The sequence below is a fragment of the Anopheles coluzzii genome, chromosome 2, assembly GCF_943734685.1.
Source record: "Anopheles coluzzii chromosome 2, AcolN3, whole genome shotgun sequence".
NCBI lineage: Eukaryota > Metazoa > Arthropoda > Insecta > Diptera > Culicidae > Anopheles > Anopheles coluzzii.
In genome coordinates, this window is record NC_064670.1 from 44,746,054 (window position 1) to 44,763,103 (window position 17,050).

Genomic DNA, 17,050 nt, shown 5'->3' on the forward strand with positions numbered 1-17,050 from the left:
AGGCCTCTTCTTGAATATGCTAGCATCATCTGGAATCCTCCTACTATTGATGGCTGTTCGAGAATTGAGAGCATTCAGCGCCTTTTTACCAGGGTTGCTTTTCGTCGTTTGTTCGGTGCTGCCTCACTACCTCCCTATGAAACGCGATTGCAGTTATTCAATCTTCACTCTTTAAGCTTCCGCCGCCAAGTGTCTCAGGCATGTTTTATTGGTGGCTTATTACTTTCTGATACTGATGCTCCTGATTTACTCTCGTCCATCTCGTTGTATGTTCCCTCTCGTTCCCTTCGTCCTCGTGATCCTCTGTCAATTGAAACACGTCATACTCTTTATACTTTCAATGATCCTATTCTATCCTGTTTCAGGTTGTTTAACCACTTTTACTATCTCTTTGATTTCGACTCCTCTCTCAACTCTTTCCGTAACCGTATTTTTTCTTCTAATTCTCTTTAATTATTCTCCTAAGTTTCATTAAGTTTTGATAGTCTCTACGCTCTACCTATGTTTTTTTTTCTTTAATTTTTTTGCTAGGTCTAGACTAGTTTAGTTAGGCTCAGTTTTTCATGAATTATTTTGTTTATTTGTTAGGGTTTATTTAGTTTCAAGTCTGCCTTATTTAGCCTTGATGGCGGATATTGAAATGAAATGAAATGAAACACGGCCAGCCCACCGGAGCCTGGCGAGTTTTATACGCTGTACGACAGTGAGGTCGCCGTACATCTCGTATAGCTCGTCATTATAGCGGCTCCTCCATTGTCCTTCCACATATACGAGGCCAATTATCCTTCTGAGTATCTTCCTCTCGAACGCGGCTAAGAGGGTTTCGTCAGATTTGGATAGTGTCCATGTCTCAGAGGCGTATGTGAGTACTGGTACTATGTAGGTACTATATAGTCCCAGCTTCGTCCGTCGCGACAGGTTCTTTGAGGTGAACTGCTTTTTCAGGTTGTAGAACGACCGGTTGGCAGCCAGCATTCTTGCGCGCAACTCAGCTTCCATGCTATTTTCGTTGTTGACCTTTGACTCCAGATAGGTGAATTCTGGGACGACTTCAAACGTGCGTTCACCTATCTGTACATCACGCCTACGTAAATTCTGATTATTTATTGGTGGGCCCGCTAATGTTGCCACCATCAGTTTGGTCTTTGCCTCGTTTATCTGCAATCCGAGGCTCTCTGCCGCCTGCTCGATTCCTTGGTAGGCTTCTGCTACATAGGAGAGCCGCAGACCAATGATGTCTATATCATCAGCGTATGCCAGGATCTGGGTTGACTTATAGAAGATGGTTCCCGTAGTCTCCACCCTCGTGTCGCGGATGGCCCTTTCTAGCGCCAAGTTGAATAGGAGGCAGGCAAGCCCGTCCCCCTGGCGCAGACCCTTGGTGGTAGTAAAAGGTCCTGAGAGTTTTCCATCCACCCTCACCTGGCATGTGACGTTGGTCATAGTCATTCTAACTAGCCTTATCAGTTTGGCCGGGATTCCAAAAGAGCTCATAGCGTCATACAATTTTACCCTGGCTATGGTATCATATGCGGCTTTGAAGTCAGTGAAGAGATGGTATGTGTCGTGTATGTACTCAGCCATCTTCTCCAAGATCTGCCGCATGGTGAAGATCTGATCAGTGGTAGATTTTCCGTTTCGAAATCCTCTTTGATAGTTTCCGACTATCTCTTCGACGTGCGGGACAAGGCGATCCTGAAGGATCAGGGATAATATTTTATAGGCGGTATTCAACACCGTAATACCCCTGTAGTTGTTGCAGTCCAACCTATCTCCCTTCTTGTATATGGAGTAGATGATGCCGAGATTCCAGTCACAAGGCATGGATTCGCTATCCCACACCTCAGTAACAATTTGATGAATCGCGTTTTCTAGTCGCGCCCCTCCATTTTTGACCAGTTCGGCTGCAATTCCGTCGGTTCCGGGTGCCTTGTTATTTTTCAGCCGACGGATAGCCTTTCGTGTTTCTTCTATGCTAGGTGGCAGTAGCATGACACTATCTGCTAGTGGCGCTTCTAGCTGTTCGTTAAACTGGTCGTTGAGTAATTCATCAAAGTACTGAGCCCACCGCGAGAGGACCTCTGGCTGGTTACTGACCAGATCTCCATCCTTGTTGCGACAGCAGGTTACCTTAGGTACAACGTTGTTTCGGTGACCTGCTATCGCTTGGTAAAACTTTCGTGTCGGTCCGTACGCCTCTCTGGTTTGTTCGAGTGCCCGCATGTTTTGCTCTTGCAAACTCGCAGCGGTGAACTCGTTTCTCTTCGCGTCTGAGCCGTGAATATTCCTCTACGCATGCCCGCGTTCTATGCCGTTGCTGCATTGCTCGGTATGCAGTATTCTTACGTTCGGTCACTTGTCTGCATTCATCGTCGAACCAGCCAGATTTGGTGTTGCCACGACGTGTTGGGAGTATATTTTTTGCACAGTTTATTATTTTTGTTTTTAGAGCGTTCCACCTCTCGCTCGCAGTTTCATAACTGTTTTCTGGTAGTAGAGACTCGTCTAAAGCGGCTTTGAATTCCTGTTGGACAGTAATGTCCCTTAGAGAGTCCGTGTTGAGCCGAGGCTGCGTGTTTTCTCCGCCCCCATTGGCGCGGGAGCGGGCGATTCTACAACGTATCACTAAGCCAACCAAGTAGTGATCGGAATCGATATTGGCTCCTCGATAAGTTCTGACATTTAACAGACTCGACTGTCGTCGGCGGCTTATTAACACGCGGTCGATCTGGTTGAAGGATTCTCCATCAGGGTGCGCCCATGTGACCTTGTGGATTTTCTTGCGCGCAAATTTGGTACTTCCTACAACCAGATTGTTCGCTGCGGTTAACTGGACCAATCTACTACCATTATCGTTACTGTGCTCATGCAGACTGTGACAGCCAGTGTATTGGCGGTACATTGGCTCCCTGCCGACTTTTGCGTTGAAGTCCCCCAGGATGATTATGAGGTCATGCCTGGGGTACGCATCTACGATTCTAGCGAGGCGGCCGTAAAAAAAGATCCTTCTCCTCTATCCTACACTAGGAAAATATTCAAAAATATTAGAAAGCTTGAAAATATTAGAAAAAAAAACAAAGAATATTAATGTTAATGCGGCATTGTATAGAATTTTTCCCTTCACTACATAATTAAAACCCGCAACGGGGGCGCTAACAAGTGTCAAGCAAGAGCTACCCACCAAATACTTTCTGCAAGATTTGCTATCAGGGTGCTATGGAGATGAAGAAATTAACTCCACCTCCAAAATCTATGCTGTTAACTGAATGCTATATATTTTCTTGGGATACTGACTTCATTTGGTATACTGACTTAGCGATGCTTCGCTAGCGATGCTTACATTTTGGTTTGTACATTTGGTAATTGTTCCCCAGCTTCCGTTATCATTAAAATGTTGGTAAAAGTAAGGCTCATTCTATTATTCAGCCCTCTACGTTACGCTAGCATTACGCGTAACGCCTGTTTACCACAAATCCAAGCACCATTTTTGAACGCCTGTTTTAACCGCCGTGGATGAGCAAATTAATAGATTATCATGTCTTAATATAGTTTTTTTTTGGTAAAAGTAAGGCTCAGCCCTCTACGTTACACAGGAGAAGCGTTACATACCCTTTATAATTCCCAAGCAGCATTTTTATAGAGATTTTGTCCACGCGACCAACCAGTGTGCATTATTTGAATAAAAAATATTTTAAACTGCGATGAAAAACAAGTTAATTGCTTTAAGATGAATCGATTTCTACGAGATTTCATTTTTAAATAACAAGTAAATAAGAGGTTTAATATTTTTCATTGCTGCACTATGATTTATGAAAAATAGAAGGAAGGAAGTTCATAAACACCCCAAAAGCTTTCAATTTTAGTAACATTTCCTATGATTATAAAGTATAAAATTTTAAAAATATTAATAAATTAATAATGTTTATGAAATTTAATTATTACCTATTCAATCTATGCTTCCGCCTATTGTGAATAAAATTTACTTTAGGAGTGAGGGCTCTTTTTTGAACTGAGGTTAATGAAGGCAGTAAATATTTGTACGTATTTCATTATCCTGCTTTATCAATAGTTAGGAACATAAATAAATAATCATTTTTAAAAGTAATCATTTTTTATGTGTAAGATTGTTATAATTATAATACGTGAAGTTGTTACAACTCTGATTGCTGTTAAAAATGATAGCCTAATAGTAATAATATAATTTATTTATACTCATGAATTATCAATGAGTGTTATCTTTAGAAGCAATTGCTGTTCTTTTTTATGTTTGTTCAAAACTTGTTGCTTTTCTAATTATCATGTAAAAAAATCTATATTAAGACATGATAATCTATTAATCTATTATTCACATGCTCTGCAATGGGATGGGATCCGAAGCCCCATTGAGGGATAATACAGGCTCTCCCATCCAACTCCCATTCCGACACGTCCTCGGCGTGCAGAGTGGTAACATGTGTCACCACATATCCAAGCTTGGGTACACGGGCTTGACCCAACCCCTTGGGCGGATGGTGTCACATGGCGAACCAGGAGGGGGGTGAGTATCCCGGGAAACTGGGTGCCTGAACGTCGGGGGGGCAACCCGACGCTAAACAAAACGGTCACGTGGGCGCGGGGCCAGTCACCCTGTCCCATGTATCAACGACTACGGAAAGCCACAGAAATTTTCGAAATGGACATCCCGATACCGACCATACGCAATGCCCCCGGACTACTCTGAAAATGGGCTCATGGAACGTACGCACTCTTAGCGAAGCCGGAGCCTTGAAACAACTTGATGACGCCCTAGCCACACTGAGCATGGACCTCGTAGCTCTACAAGAGATTCGGTGGCTAGGGAACGGTGTGCACAACAGGCGTGGTAAGCAATGCTACGACATTTATTACAGCTGCCACGACCGCCACCACGTGCTCGGAATGGGTTTCGCCGTAGGTCCCCGGCTGAAATCCGTAATCATAGATTTCAAGGCTATACACGATAGGCTATGCACCCTGCGCATGCGAGGCAAATTTTTTAATATCGGCCTCATAAACGTTCACGCCTCTACCGAAGATAAAGAGGAAGAGGAGAAGGACCTTTTTTACTGCCGCCTCGCTAGAACTATAGATGCGTGCCCCAGGCATGACCTCATAATCATCCTGGGGGACTTCAACGCAAAAGTCGGTAGGGAGCCAATGTACCGCCAATACACTGGCTGTCACAGTCTGCATGAGCACAGTAACGATAATGGTAGTAGATTGGTCTAGTTCGCCGCAGCGAACAATCTGGTTGTAGGAAGTACCAAATTTGCGCGGAGGGACATCCACAAAATGACGTGGGCGCACCCGGATGGCGAATCATTCAACCAGATCGACCACGTGTTAATAAGCCGCCGACGACAGTCGAGCCTGTTAAACGTCAGAACTTATCGAGGAGCCAATATCGATTCCGATCACTACTTGGTTGGCTTAGTGATACGTTGTAGAATCGCCCGCCCCGCGCCAATGGGGGCGGAGAAAACACGCAGCCTCGGCTCAACACGAACTCTCTAAGGGACATTACTGTCCAACAGGAATTCAAAGCCGCTTTAGACGAGTCTCTACTACCAGAAAACAGATATGAAACTACGAGCGAGAGGTGGAACGCTCTAAAAACAAAAATAATAAACTGTACAAGAAATATACTCCCACCACGTCGTGGCAACACCAAATCTGGCTGGTTCGACGATGAATGCAGACAAGTGACCGAACGTAAGAATACTGCATACCGACCAATACAGCAACGGCATAGAACGCGGGCATGCGCAGAGGAATATTCACGGCTCAGACGCGAAGAGAAACGAGTTCACCGCTCCAAGAAGCATGCTTTGGAAGAGCAAAACATGCGGGAACTCGAGCAAACCAGAGAGGCGTACGGACCAACACGAAAGTTTTACCAAGCGATAGCAGGTCACCGAAACAACGTTGTACCTAAGGTAACCTGCTGTCGCAACAAGGATGGAGATCTGGTCAGTAACCAGCCAGAGGTCCTCTCGCGGTGGGCTCAGTACTTTGATGAATTACTCAATGACCAGTTTAACGAACAGCTAGAAGCGCCACTAGCAGATAGTGTCATGCTACTGCCACCTAGCATAAAGGCTATCCGTCGGCTGAAAAATAACAAGGCACCCGGAACCGACAGAATTGCAGCCGAACTGATCAAGAATGGAGGTGCACGACTAGAAAACGAGATTCATCAAATTGTTACTGAGGTGTGGGATAGCGAATCGATGCCTTGTGATTGGAATCTCGGCATCATCTACCCCATATACAAGAAGGGAGATAGGTTGGACTGCAACAACTACAGGGGTATTACGGTGTTGAATACCGCCTATAAAATATTATCCCTGATCCTTCAGGATCGCCTTGTCCCGCACGTCGAAGAGATAGTCGGAAACTATCAAAGAGGATTTCGAAACGGAAAATCTACCACTGATCAGATCTTCACCATGCGGCAGATCTTGGAGAAGATGGCTGAATACAGAAACGACACATACCATCTCTTCACTGACTTCAAAGCCGCATATGATAGCATAGCCAGGGTAAAACTGTACGACGCCATGAGCTCATTTGGAATCCCGGCCAAACTGATAAGGCTAGTTAGAATGACTATGACCAACGTCACATGCCAGGTGAGGGTGGATGGAAAACTCTCAGGACCTTTTGCTACCACCAAGGGTCTGCGCCAGGGGGACGGGCTTGCCTGTCTCCTATTCAACTTGGCGCTAGAGAGGGCCATCCGCGACTCGAGGGTGGAGACTACGGGAACCATCTTCTATAAGTCAACCCAGATCCTGGCATACGCTGATGATATAGACATCATTGGTCTGCGGCTCTCCTATGTAGCAGAAGCCTACCAAGGGATTGAGCAGGCGGCAGAGAACCTCGGATTGCAGATAAACGAGGCAAAGACCAAACTGATGGTGGCAACATCAGCGGACCTACCAATAAATAATCCGAATCTACGTAGGGTGATGTACAGATAGGTGAACGCACGTTTGAAGTCGTCCCAGAATTCACCTATCTCGGGTCAAAGGTCAGCAACGACAACAGTATGGAAGTTGAGTTGCGCGCAAGGATGCTGGCTGCCAACCGGTCATTCTACAGCCTGAAAAAGCAGTGCACCTCAAAGAACCTGTCGCGACGGACGAAGCTGGGACTATATAGTACCTATATAGTACCAGTACTCACATACGCCTCTGAGACATGGACACTGTCGAAATCTGACGAATCCCTCTTAGCCACGTTCGAGAGGAAGATGCTCAGAAGGATACTTGACCCCGTATGTGTGGAAGGACAATGGAGGAGCCGATATAATGACGAGCTATACGAGATGTACGGCGACCTCACTGTCGTACAGCGTATTAAGCTCGCCAGGCTCCGGTGGGCTGGCCATGTTGTACGCATGGAAACGGACGACCCAGCCCGTAAAGTCTTTTTAGGCCGTCCACAAGGACAAAGGAGGCGTGGTAGGCCCAAATTGAGGTGGCAAGATGGCGTGGAGGCGTCCGCCATTAAGGCCGGGATAACGGACTGGCAGACGAAGGTGCGAGACCGTGAGCGGTTTCAGACACTCCTGAGGCAGGCCAAGACCGCAAAGCGGTTGTAGCGCCGGATAAGTAAGTAACGTAAGTAATCTATTAATTTGCTCATCCACGGCGGTTAAAACAGGCCTTCAAAAATGTTGCTTGGGTTTGTGGTAAACAGGCGTTACGCGTAACGCTAGCGTAACGTAGAGGGCTGAGCCTTACTTTTACCCAATAAAGTAGTGCAGTAAACTACGAGTTAAAAGATCACGTTTTAAGTTTGAGTTGAAGAAAGAACTTTGCTTCTAGAACATTTTAAAAATTTCACTTCTTAAATTGTGAAAGTCCATGTGAAGCTTAGTTGAGTGAACATGAAACGCAAGAACGCTGAGTCCAACCCCGCCGCGAATTCGACAGTGCGACAACTTTCCCCGGTGCACGATTTAGAGGAAGACACTGTTTCGATACAGGATTTGATCCAGCAAGCCAGGGAGGCTAACGAAAGCTTCATCCGGCTAACCGCGCAAATCGCTCAGTTAAGCCCGAGTGTATCACGGGGCCTTGGAGTGTCGCTGAACGCGCAATGTGGAGGCACGGTCTCCCCAGTCAGCCAGGGAACCGCCGAAGATGTGCTCCTTCCTTCGGCCGTGCCCGTACCGCGAAGATTAACGCAAGGTACACCTGACCGCGACGACACGGACCGTGAACCTGCGAGCGCACCGTCTCGATCGAGCATTGTTTTCCCGGATTTTCTGCGTTACAACGCGCGAGCTAGCACTTCTGCGACTCGGCGTAGAGACGCAGACCAGAACGCTGGGCCCAGTCAGCCTCCAGCCACGCAGCCTGATCGAGATCGTGACCTACAGCGAGCTTTAGAAGACCTGGAGATCAAGCAGCTCAGGGAACGGAACGAGTTGATGCAATCGTTCCAGGCAACCGGTCATCAGGGAACAACGCATCAGCAAACAAGCGCAACTGGCCATCAGGGAACGTCTTCTCAGCAACCACGCGTGAGTATCGTTCCGGAAAGATTTCAGGCGAATGTTTTCTCAGCCTTTGATCCTTCGCAGATGCAATACACGGTTAGACACGGTGGAGTACGGCTACGGGACTTGCCGACGTTTGCCGGCAACCCCGAAGAGTGGCCGATGTTTCTTTCCTCCTTCGAATACACCACGGAGGAGTACGTCTACAGCGATGTGGACAACCTAGACCGACTTCAAAAGGCTCTGAAGGGAAAGGCGTTGGAGTCAGTACGTTGCCTCTTGATGCATCCGTCCAATGTACCAAACGTTATCAGCACATTAAAAATGCTCTACGGTCATCCTGAAATTATTGTTCACTCGCTAGTAAATAAGGTGCGCGCCATGCCCGCGCCTAAACAGGATCGTCTCGATACGCTGATAGACTTTGGGATCGCAGTTCAGAATCTTTGTGCGACAATCACAGCCACAGGTCTCAACGAATACATGTTCAACGTGGCTTTGTTATACGAGCTGACGGAACGCTTGCCTTCGTCGCTAAAGCTCAATTGGGGATGTCATCAAATGAACTTGGGACGTGTAACGTTGTCGAGCTTCAATGATTGGCTGAATCATTTGGTCCAAGCAGCCAGTTTGGTGACTGTTTCCTCGGTACACGTTATAGAAAGTCCGTATAATACAAGAACAGCATCGAATGCCACAGCGAACAGGCAACATCGACACGTGAATGCGCATCTCACTGCCGCTCCAGCGCGACAAACTGCATCGAGTTCTAGCAGAGCCACACCACGTTGCCCAGTATGCCAACAACAATGCACCAACGTAGAAAGCTGCCCTGACTTTCTTGCCATGGACATAGACGCCCGTTGGCGAGCAGTGCGAGAGAAACATCTTTGTCGCAAATGTCTTGAACGACACTTTAATCGTTGCGAAAGAAGAACGCCATGTGGCACAAATGGTTGCGTTTTCCTACACAACAGATTGCTTCATGATGGTCGGAGAACCACAGCCGAAGCGCTATCAGTCGGAACCGGCGGACACCATATGAGCAACCACCACCAAACCGCGTTAGGGAAGCCGCCACTCTTCCGTTATGTCCCGGTTACACTTCATGGCAATGGCCGCAAAGTTGATACGTTTGCGTTCTTGGACGACGGCTCGTCCGCCACGTTCGTCGAACATGCTTTGGTAGAAGAACTTGGCCTGCAAGGAACTCCTCATCCGTTGTGCCTCTGGTGGACCGGAAATCAGAAAAGAGAGGAGAAGAATTCAGTGAGGGTATCGTTAAGTTTGTCAGGACGTGATGAAATCGGCAAGGTGTATGTCTTACCAAATGTGCATACCGTACAGAGTCTGGCGCTACCGAGACAGTCACTTAGCGCAGAGAAACTTCAAAGCACATTCGAGCATTTGAGAGGCTTAAAGCTTAATTCATACACTGACATCACGCCTAGGATCCTCATTGGTATGGATAACTGCCATCTAGGTAATCCGATGACATACCGTGAGGGAAAGCCACATGAACCTGTTGCCGCCAAGACACGATTGGGCTGGATAGTGTATGGATCGTACCCAACGAATACCGGTAATGGCGCGAATGGCTTCCTAAACCATCATAGCCCACAAGTTTGCCCGTGTGTAGATAGCACCGACAATAGAATCGATATTGAGCTTAAGAAAAATTTTGCGATCGATTCGATGGGCATTACCAAATCGCCTCATCCAGCTGGCTCTAAAGATGATGAAAAGGCGTTGGAGATCCTTGAAACCACGACTCATTTAAAAGGAAATCGTTATGAAACAGGTTTACTGTGGAAGTATAGCGATGTTCAGCTACCACCAAGTAAACTCAGTAAACTCACCGCAGTGCTGCTGGCGGTGTAGTGCACTTTGAATGTGATAAGGAGCTGGTAGCACCGGTAGTCGGAGCGACGACGGTCTTACCGTCGGAAGATGACAAGAATCGTTACGAGAGCGTCAGCGATAACGGTAGCAAGATTAGTGATGAGGGCTACCGCAGTCTGGGGCTGGTGCAGGGTGGCCAAACTGCAGGCCAAACAGCGAACGGTGCTGGCAGGCTGCGTAAAGGGTTCGGAAACAGTCAATAAGACGTTTCGAATGCCTGCAAAGAAAAATGCAAAAAGATCCGGTGTTGAGAGCTGCTATCATCGACAAGATGAACGATTACGAATCAAAGGGCTACATCCGGCGCCTCACACCAAACGAAATAGCTGATACACGGAATACAGACTGGTTCTTGCCGACATTTCCAGTAACGAATCCTAACAAGCCAGGAAAAATCCGTATAGTGTTCAACGCAGCCGCCAAGTCTAACGGAGTGAGTTTAAACACGTTCCTGCTTAAGGGTCCAGATCAGCTGGTAGACCTCCTGACGGTCCTATATAAGTTCCGAGAGCAGCGAATAGGCGTAGTAGGAGACATCAAGGAGATGTTCTTTCAAGTGCGACCCGAGGATTAGCGCAGTCAAATGATTCTATGGAACGGTGGCGAGACTGATAAGGCTCCAGACGTGTATGTTGTTACCGTTATGACGTTTGGGGCGGCGTGCTCGCCCTGCTGCGCGCATTATGTAAAGAATTTGAACGCTGAAAAGTATAGAGATGAGTTTCCTCGTGCCTTTGAATGTATTGTCAAGGAGCATTACGTAGACGATATGCTCGCCAGTGTCGAAACTGAAGACGAAGCAATTAAGCTGGCGAAGGACGTACGTCACGTGCATGCGAAAGGCGGATTGGAGATTAGAAACTGGCTCTCGAACTCGCATTTGGTGATGGAACAGCTAGATGTACCTGTAAAGATAGAGAAGGATGTTAACGTTGGCACAGATGCGAGAACAGAAAAGGTATTGGGAATGTGGTGGGACACGCAAGCCGACACATTCATGTACAAAGTCTCACCTAGAAACGACGAGCAGTTACTGGCAGGAGCGAAACTGCCGACTAAACGCGAAGTGCTGCGTATCCTTATGAGGATTTACGATCCTATGGGTCTATTGGGGAACGTGTTGATGTTCCTGAAAGTATTGTTGCAAGAAATATGGCGCGCTGGTGTCGGATGGGATGAGCAGATTGGAGGCCGTTTAGCAGAACAGTGGGAAAGGTGGACCAGCATTTTACCTGCCGTCTGCCAGATCAAGATACCAAGGTGCTACCGCCAGCGTACGTCGGCCCTACCTCGTAACGTACAGCTTCACATATTCTGCGACGCAAGTGGAAACGGGATGGCAGCGATTGCCTATTTCCGATTTGAAGAAGGAGAAACAATAGAATGCGCTCTAATAGGTTCAAAAACTCGAGTAGCACCGCTACGGTTTCTATCGATTCCCCGTTTAGAATTGCAGGCAGCAGTGATTGGCGCACGGCTGGCACATACGATACACAAATCACATCGTTTAATAATCACTAGAACAATCTTTTGGTCGGACTCACGGGACGTCATCTGTTGGTTACGTTCAGATCACAGACGATACAGTCAATTCGTGGCCTTCAGAGTCGGAGAAATCCTAGAGTTGACCAAAGTAGACGATTGACAGTGGATATCAACGAAGGCCAATGTTGCAGACGATGGTACGAAATGGGCAAAAATACTCGATTTAAGCACCAACAGCAGATGGCTCAAGGGTCCGAGCTTTCTATGGCAACCGGAGAGCGATTGGCCAGCTTCACCGACACAACCAGATGATACAGCAGAAGAACTACGTCGCAACTTGCTGTTCCATGTCACAACTAAGCCACTCATCCAAATCGATCGATTTTCTAAGTGGAATAGACTTCTGAGATCCGTTGGATATGTCGTTCGATTTTTGAACAATTACACTCATAGGGCCAATAAAACACCGATCGCAACAGAACCGCTGATACAAGAAGAGCTTCAAAGAGCTGAACAGATAATACTGAAGCAAATTCAGCGAGAAGCGTTTCCGCAAGAAATCAAGTGCCTCGAGAATCCTCCAACATTATAACATCCGTGGTCAAAAGGCATCGAAAAATGTAGCGTACTGTACAAACTATCACCAACACTCGACGACCATGGTGTGTTGAGAATAAGTGGCCGGCTTGCAAACTGCACTGCAGTTGATGAACCACTTCGGATGCCCGTGATACTGCCCAGGCGACATGTAGGGACAGATTTAATCATTCATCACTACCACGTGATATATCAACATTGCAACCATCAGACCGTCATCAATGAATTGCGATCCAGATTCCATATACCGCGATTGCTATCGGAGTATAAACGGGTTCGAAAAAACTGCCAACACTGCCTTAATCGGAAAGCTGTTCCCGAGCCGCCGTTGATGGGGTGCATTCCTGAACAAAGAACGGCCATACCTCAGCGTGCGTTCACATGTACCGGAATAGATTATTTCGGGCCGATCAACGTAGTAGTTGGTCGCCACGTGGAGAAACGTTGGGGAGTGATCTTCACTTGCTTAACAACACGAGCCATCCACCTAGAAATCGCGCATTCAATGACGAGTTCGTCATGCATCCTGGCGATCCGGCGTTTTATCGCTCGGCGTGGAACGCCGCGAGAGATCATTAGTGATCGAGGTACGAATTTCGTAGGAGCTTCGAGAGAGCTCAAGGAGGCCAGAAAGAGTGTCGATGAAAACACTTTGATAGAAGAGTTTACTAGCCCTGATTTGAAGTGGACCTTTAACCCGCCGGCCGCTCCACATTTTGGAGCCTGCTGGGAACGCCTCGTCCAGTCAGTGAAAAAATTTTTTGCTCAACTCGAATTGCCACGCCTGCCTAACGACGAAGTATTGCAATCTACCATGGCTGAAATAGAAATGATCATCAATTCGAGACCGCTGACTTACGTGCAGTTAGACGACGTTTTGGCACCACCGATAACACCGAATGACTTACTCTTGGGCAGCTCAAGCGGCATCAAGCCACCTGCACCGTTCGATGATACAGCGACGGCCGTAAAGTCGACATGGAAAGCGTCGCAGTGTAACGCCAACTTGTTTTGGAAAAAATGGATAGCCGAGTACCTTCCGACCCTGACCCGCAGAACAAAGTGGTTCCTTCCATCTCGTCTGATCGAGGAAGGTGATGTAGTGTTGATTGCTGATAACAACCTACCGAGGAATTGTTGGCCGAAAGGAAGGGTGATAGAAGTGGTTAAAGCCAACGACGGCCAAGTAAGGCGAGCCACCGTGCAGACAGCAAGCGGAATCATCGAAAGACCTGCAACGAAGATAGCCGTGTTGGACGTTCGTAGACCTAACAAATGAAGAACGATACGGTAACCCAGAACGTATTTGTGATGATGCGGCACCAGCGTAACGGTTGAACGATGACCTGAAGTAGATCGCCGACTTTAGTAGGGTAAGTTGCGTATACCAGCAACGTACCGGGCGGGAGAATGTTGTAGAAAACAACGAGGTCGGCGAAAAGTGACAAATTGTTGTTTACAATTTGTGTTTATTGATAAGCCGTTGACAGCCGAACCGAAACGTCGCCGATTTGCCGTTACCAGAGGGAGAAGAAAAAAACATCGCCGCGCGAATCGAAAAACGGCCATCGCGCGAGCGCCATGAGATCAAGTTAGAAAGCGTAAGAAAGCATACGTGAAATTTTTTAACCGATCCGCCGCGAAATTTACATTGCTACGTTGTAAGATTTAGAGCAATAAAGTAGTGCAGTAAACTATGAGTTAAAAGATCACGTTTTAAGTTTGAGTTGAAGAAAGAACTTTGCTTCTAGAACAGTTACTTTTAAAAATGATTATTTATTTATGTTCCCAACTATTGATAAAGCAAGATAATGAAATACATACAAATATTTACTACCTTCATTAACCTCAAGGGTCTAAAAAAGAGCCCTCGCACCTAAAGTAAAGTTTATTCACAATAGGCGGAAACATAGATTGAATAGGTAATAATTATATTTCATATACATTATTAATTTATTAATATTTTTAATATTTTATACTTTCTAATCATAGGAAATGTTACTAAAATTGAAAGCTTATGGGGTGTTAATAAACTTTTCAAAAATACTGCTTGGGAATTTTAAAAGGCATGTAACGCTTCTCATGTGTAACGTAGATCACTGAGCCTTACTTTTACCAATTATTTAGATGGCGTTACTACTGGTTGCAGGGACTTTGATCACCACTAGACGGCGTTATTGAATGTGGAGTTGCATATGCGTTAGGGCATTTCAATACTTTGTATTTTATAGGCATTCCTACATTGCAAATCATTTTATTGTTTCAAACAACGAAACACTTTAAAATGCTTCACAAATTTGGGTAACTGGTGATTAAGATGAAGGGTGAAGGGAAACATTAATAAGTATGGTTGTTTATTTGAACCTTCCTAATTTTTGGTCCAACTTTTTTAAAGCCATTGTCAACGTTTCCCGATATATTGAAAGCCAAACTTTTGTGAGAACCTAAGGCTACCTAAACGCACAACATTTTTCGACAATCGACCCTTTCAACATTTTCCCGTGGTTAACGATAAATCAGGTAAAAGTGTCCTTTACTGTTTTCAGAAAAAGATCAACACGCAGGTATCACTGGTTGCATTTATATGGTAAAACCAACCCTCTTGAACAAGCTACCTGGAAAATCTTATGCATCGCTTATTATATGCTGCATTTTGTAGAATTCGTAGTGAGAGGTTACAGAATTGAAAATATTAAGGGATGCGTTTTGTGCCAAAGGACGGCACATTTTTTCATTTACATTTTGTACACAGTTTCAAGCACGGTTCTTGATATATCTGGATTTTTTTTTCCTTCTGGTTCTCCCATAACAGCATAAATCGAATAAAATGTCTTTGGCAAAGTAATTTGTCGCCCTGAAAAGGACGGTTTTGGGTTTGAGATGAAGGAAGCTTTGTCACACCGTTTAAGCCTTCTTTTCGGTCTTCTTGGGCAGCAGCACGGCCTGAATGTTGGGCAGCACACCACCCTGAGCGATGGTTACTCCGGACAGCAGCTTGTTCAACTCCTCGTCGTTGCGGATGGCCAGCTGCAGATGACGCGGGATGATGCGCGTCTTCTTGTTGTCACGGGCAGCGTTTCCGGCCAACTCAAGCACTTCAGCGGCCAAGTATTCCATGACGGCTGCCAGATACACGGGTGCTCCGGCACCGACGCGCTCGGCATAGTTACCCTTGCGCAGGAGACGATGAATACGGCCAACGGGGAACTGAAGACCGGCACGGTTGGAACGGGACTTTGCCTTTCCCTTTACCTTTCCTCCCTTTCCACGGCCAGACATGGTTAGATTTGATTGGTGTACGTTTGTAAGGGATCACGAACAACACGATGTTCTCTTTGAGAAGGGTCTTTTTATAATAGAACAATTTTGACCCGACCGATGCTTATATAGCAGCTTATTCGTGCTGCCCGATACTCGTTTGGAATTTTTCGAGCTGCACGATACGTATTCTCTCTCGCAGTCCGTTATAAGCGATCGGAGAGCTCGGAATTTTTCTAGAACGCAATCACCCGTTGAATCATACACATCGTGTCCCAGTGTTGAGTGAATTTTTCCGTCGAAATGGCACCCAAAACCAGTGGAAAAGCTGCGAAGAAGTCTGGCAAGGCCCAGAAAAATATTTCCAAGTCCGACAAGAAAAAGAAGCGCAAGACCCGCAAGGAAAGCTACGCTATTTACATCTACAAAGTGTTGAAGCAAGTCCACCCGGATACTGGCATCTCTTCGAAGGCCATGAGCATCATGAACAGTTTCGTCAACGATATCTTCGAACGCATTGCTGCTGAGGCATCCCGCTTGGCGCACTACAACAAGCGTTCGACGATCACGTCCCGCGAAATCCAAACCGCTGTTCGTCTGCTGCTGCCTGGTGAGCTTGCCAAGCACGCCGTCTCCGAAGGAACAAAGGCTGTCACAAAGTACACCAGCTCGAAGTAAGCCACTGAAATGATTGGCTTCATTCTCTCAAATCGGTCCTTTTCAGGACCACAAACCGCATTCAAACAAAGAATTATCCTTCGTTTCATCTGCACCAGCGAATTAGCGCTTTAATTTCAGGGTGTCCGTCTTCGTCAACGTTATTGTTCAGTTTGTTGCGTTTGCCTGTACTAAATGGCATTATATCCTAAGTTTGTTTGCGAACTATGTCATCCACATCATTGGAAACAATGATGCTGTGATTGATATTAAAGTTCTGCGTTGTTCATTGTAAATATTAATGTTAAATAGAACCTTAGCACGTTCAAAAAAAAAAACATTAAAAAAAGTCCGCACTGGTTGGAAGCGTTTTGCGAGGTGAAATTGTAAATGGAGTTTCGTGTATCATGAATTATGAATAGAAGTCGTTTCGCTCGTTTTATGACAATCACTTTTTTTAATTAAATTTTCCTCGCGCATACGGGGATAATTTATCGACAAAGCAACCAATAGCAGCTTATGTGTCGTGAGTCAAATGTTGTAATAGATTTGCTCGATTTTAAACTTGCTAATAAGTATTGAAGGGTCGTCTTCTTGAGCATTTTAATTCACGTTTGTATA

General features: G+C 46.1%; 2 protein-coding genes across 2 annotated transcripts; one reads left to right on the plus strand and one right to left on the minus strand.

Moving 5' to 3' along the window:
• Positions 1-15,214: 15,214 nt before the first annotated feature.
• LOC120949363 (histone H2A) lies at positions 15,215-15,943 on the minus strand. Its single transcript, XM_040366625.2, has one exon. The coding sequence runs from the start codon at positions 15,791-15,793 to the stop codon at positions 15,419-15,421; it is 375 nt and encodes a 124-aa protein (XP_040222559.1). The 5' UTR covers positions 15,794-15,943; the 3' UTR covers positions 15,215-15,418.
• Positions 15,944-16,000: 57 nt separating this feature from the next.
• On the plus strand, positions 16,001-16,820 carry LOC120949374 (histone H2B). The gene has a single exon (XM_040366638.2). It carries the CDS (start codon positions 16,076-16,078, stop codon positions 16,448-16,450), a length of 375 nt encoding a protein of 124 aa, XP_040222572.1. The 5' UTR covers positions 16,001-16,075; the 3' UTR covers positions 16,451-16,820.
• The last annotated feature ends 230 nt before the right edge of the window (positions 16,821-17,050 follow it).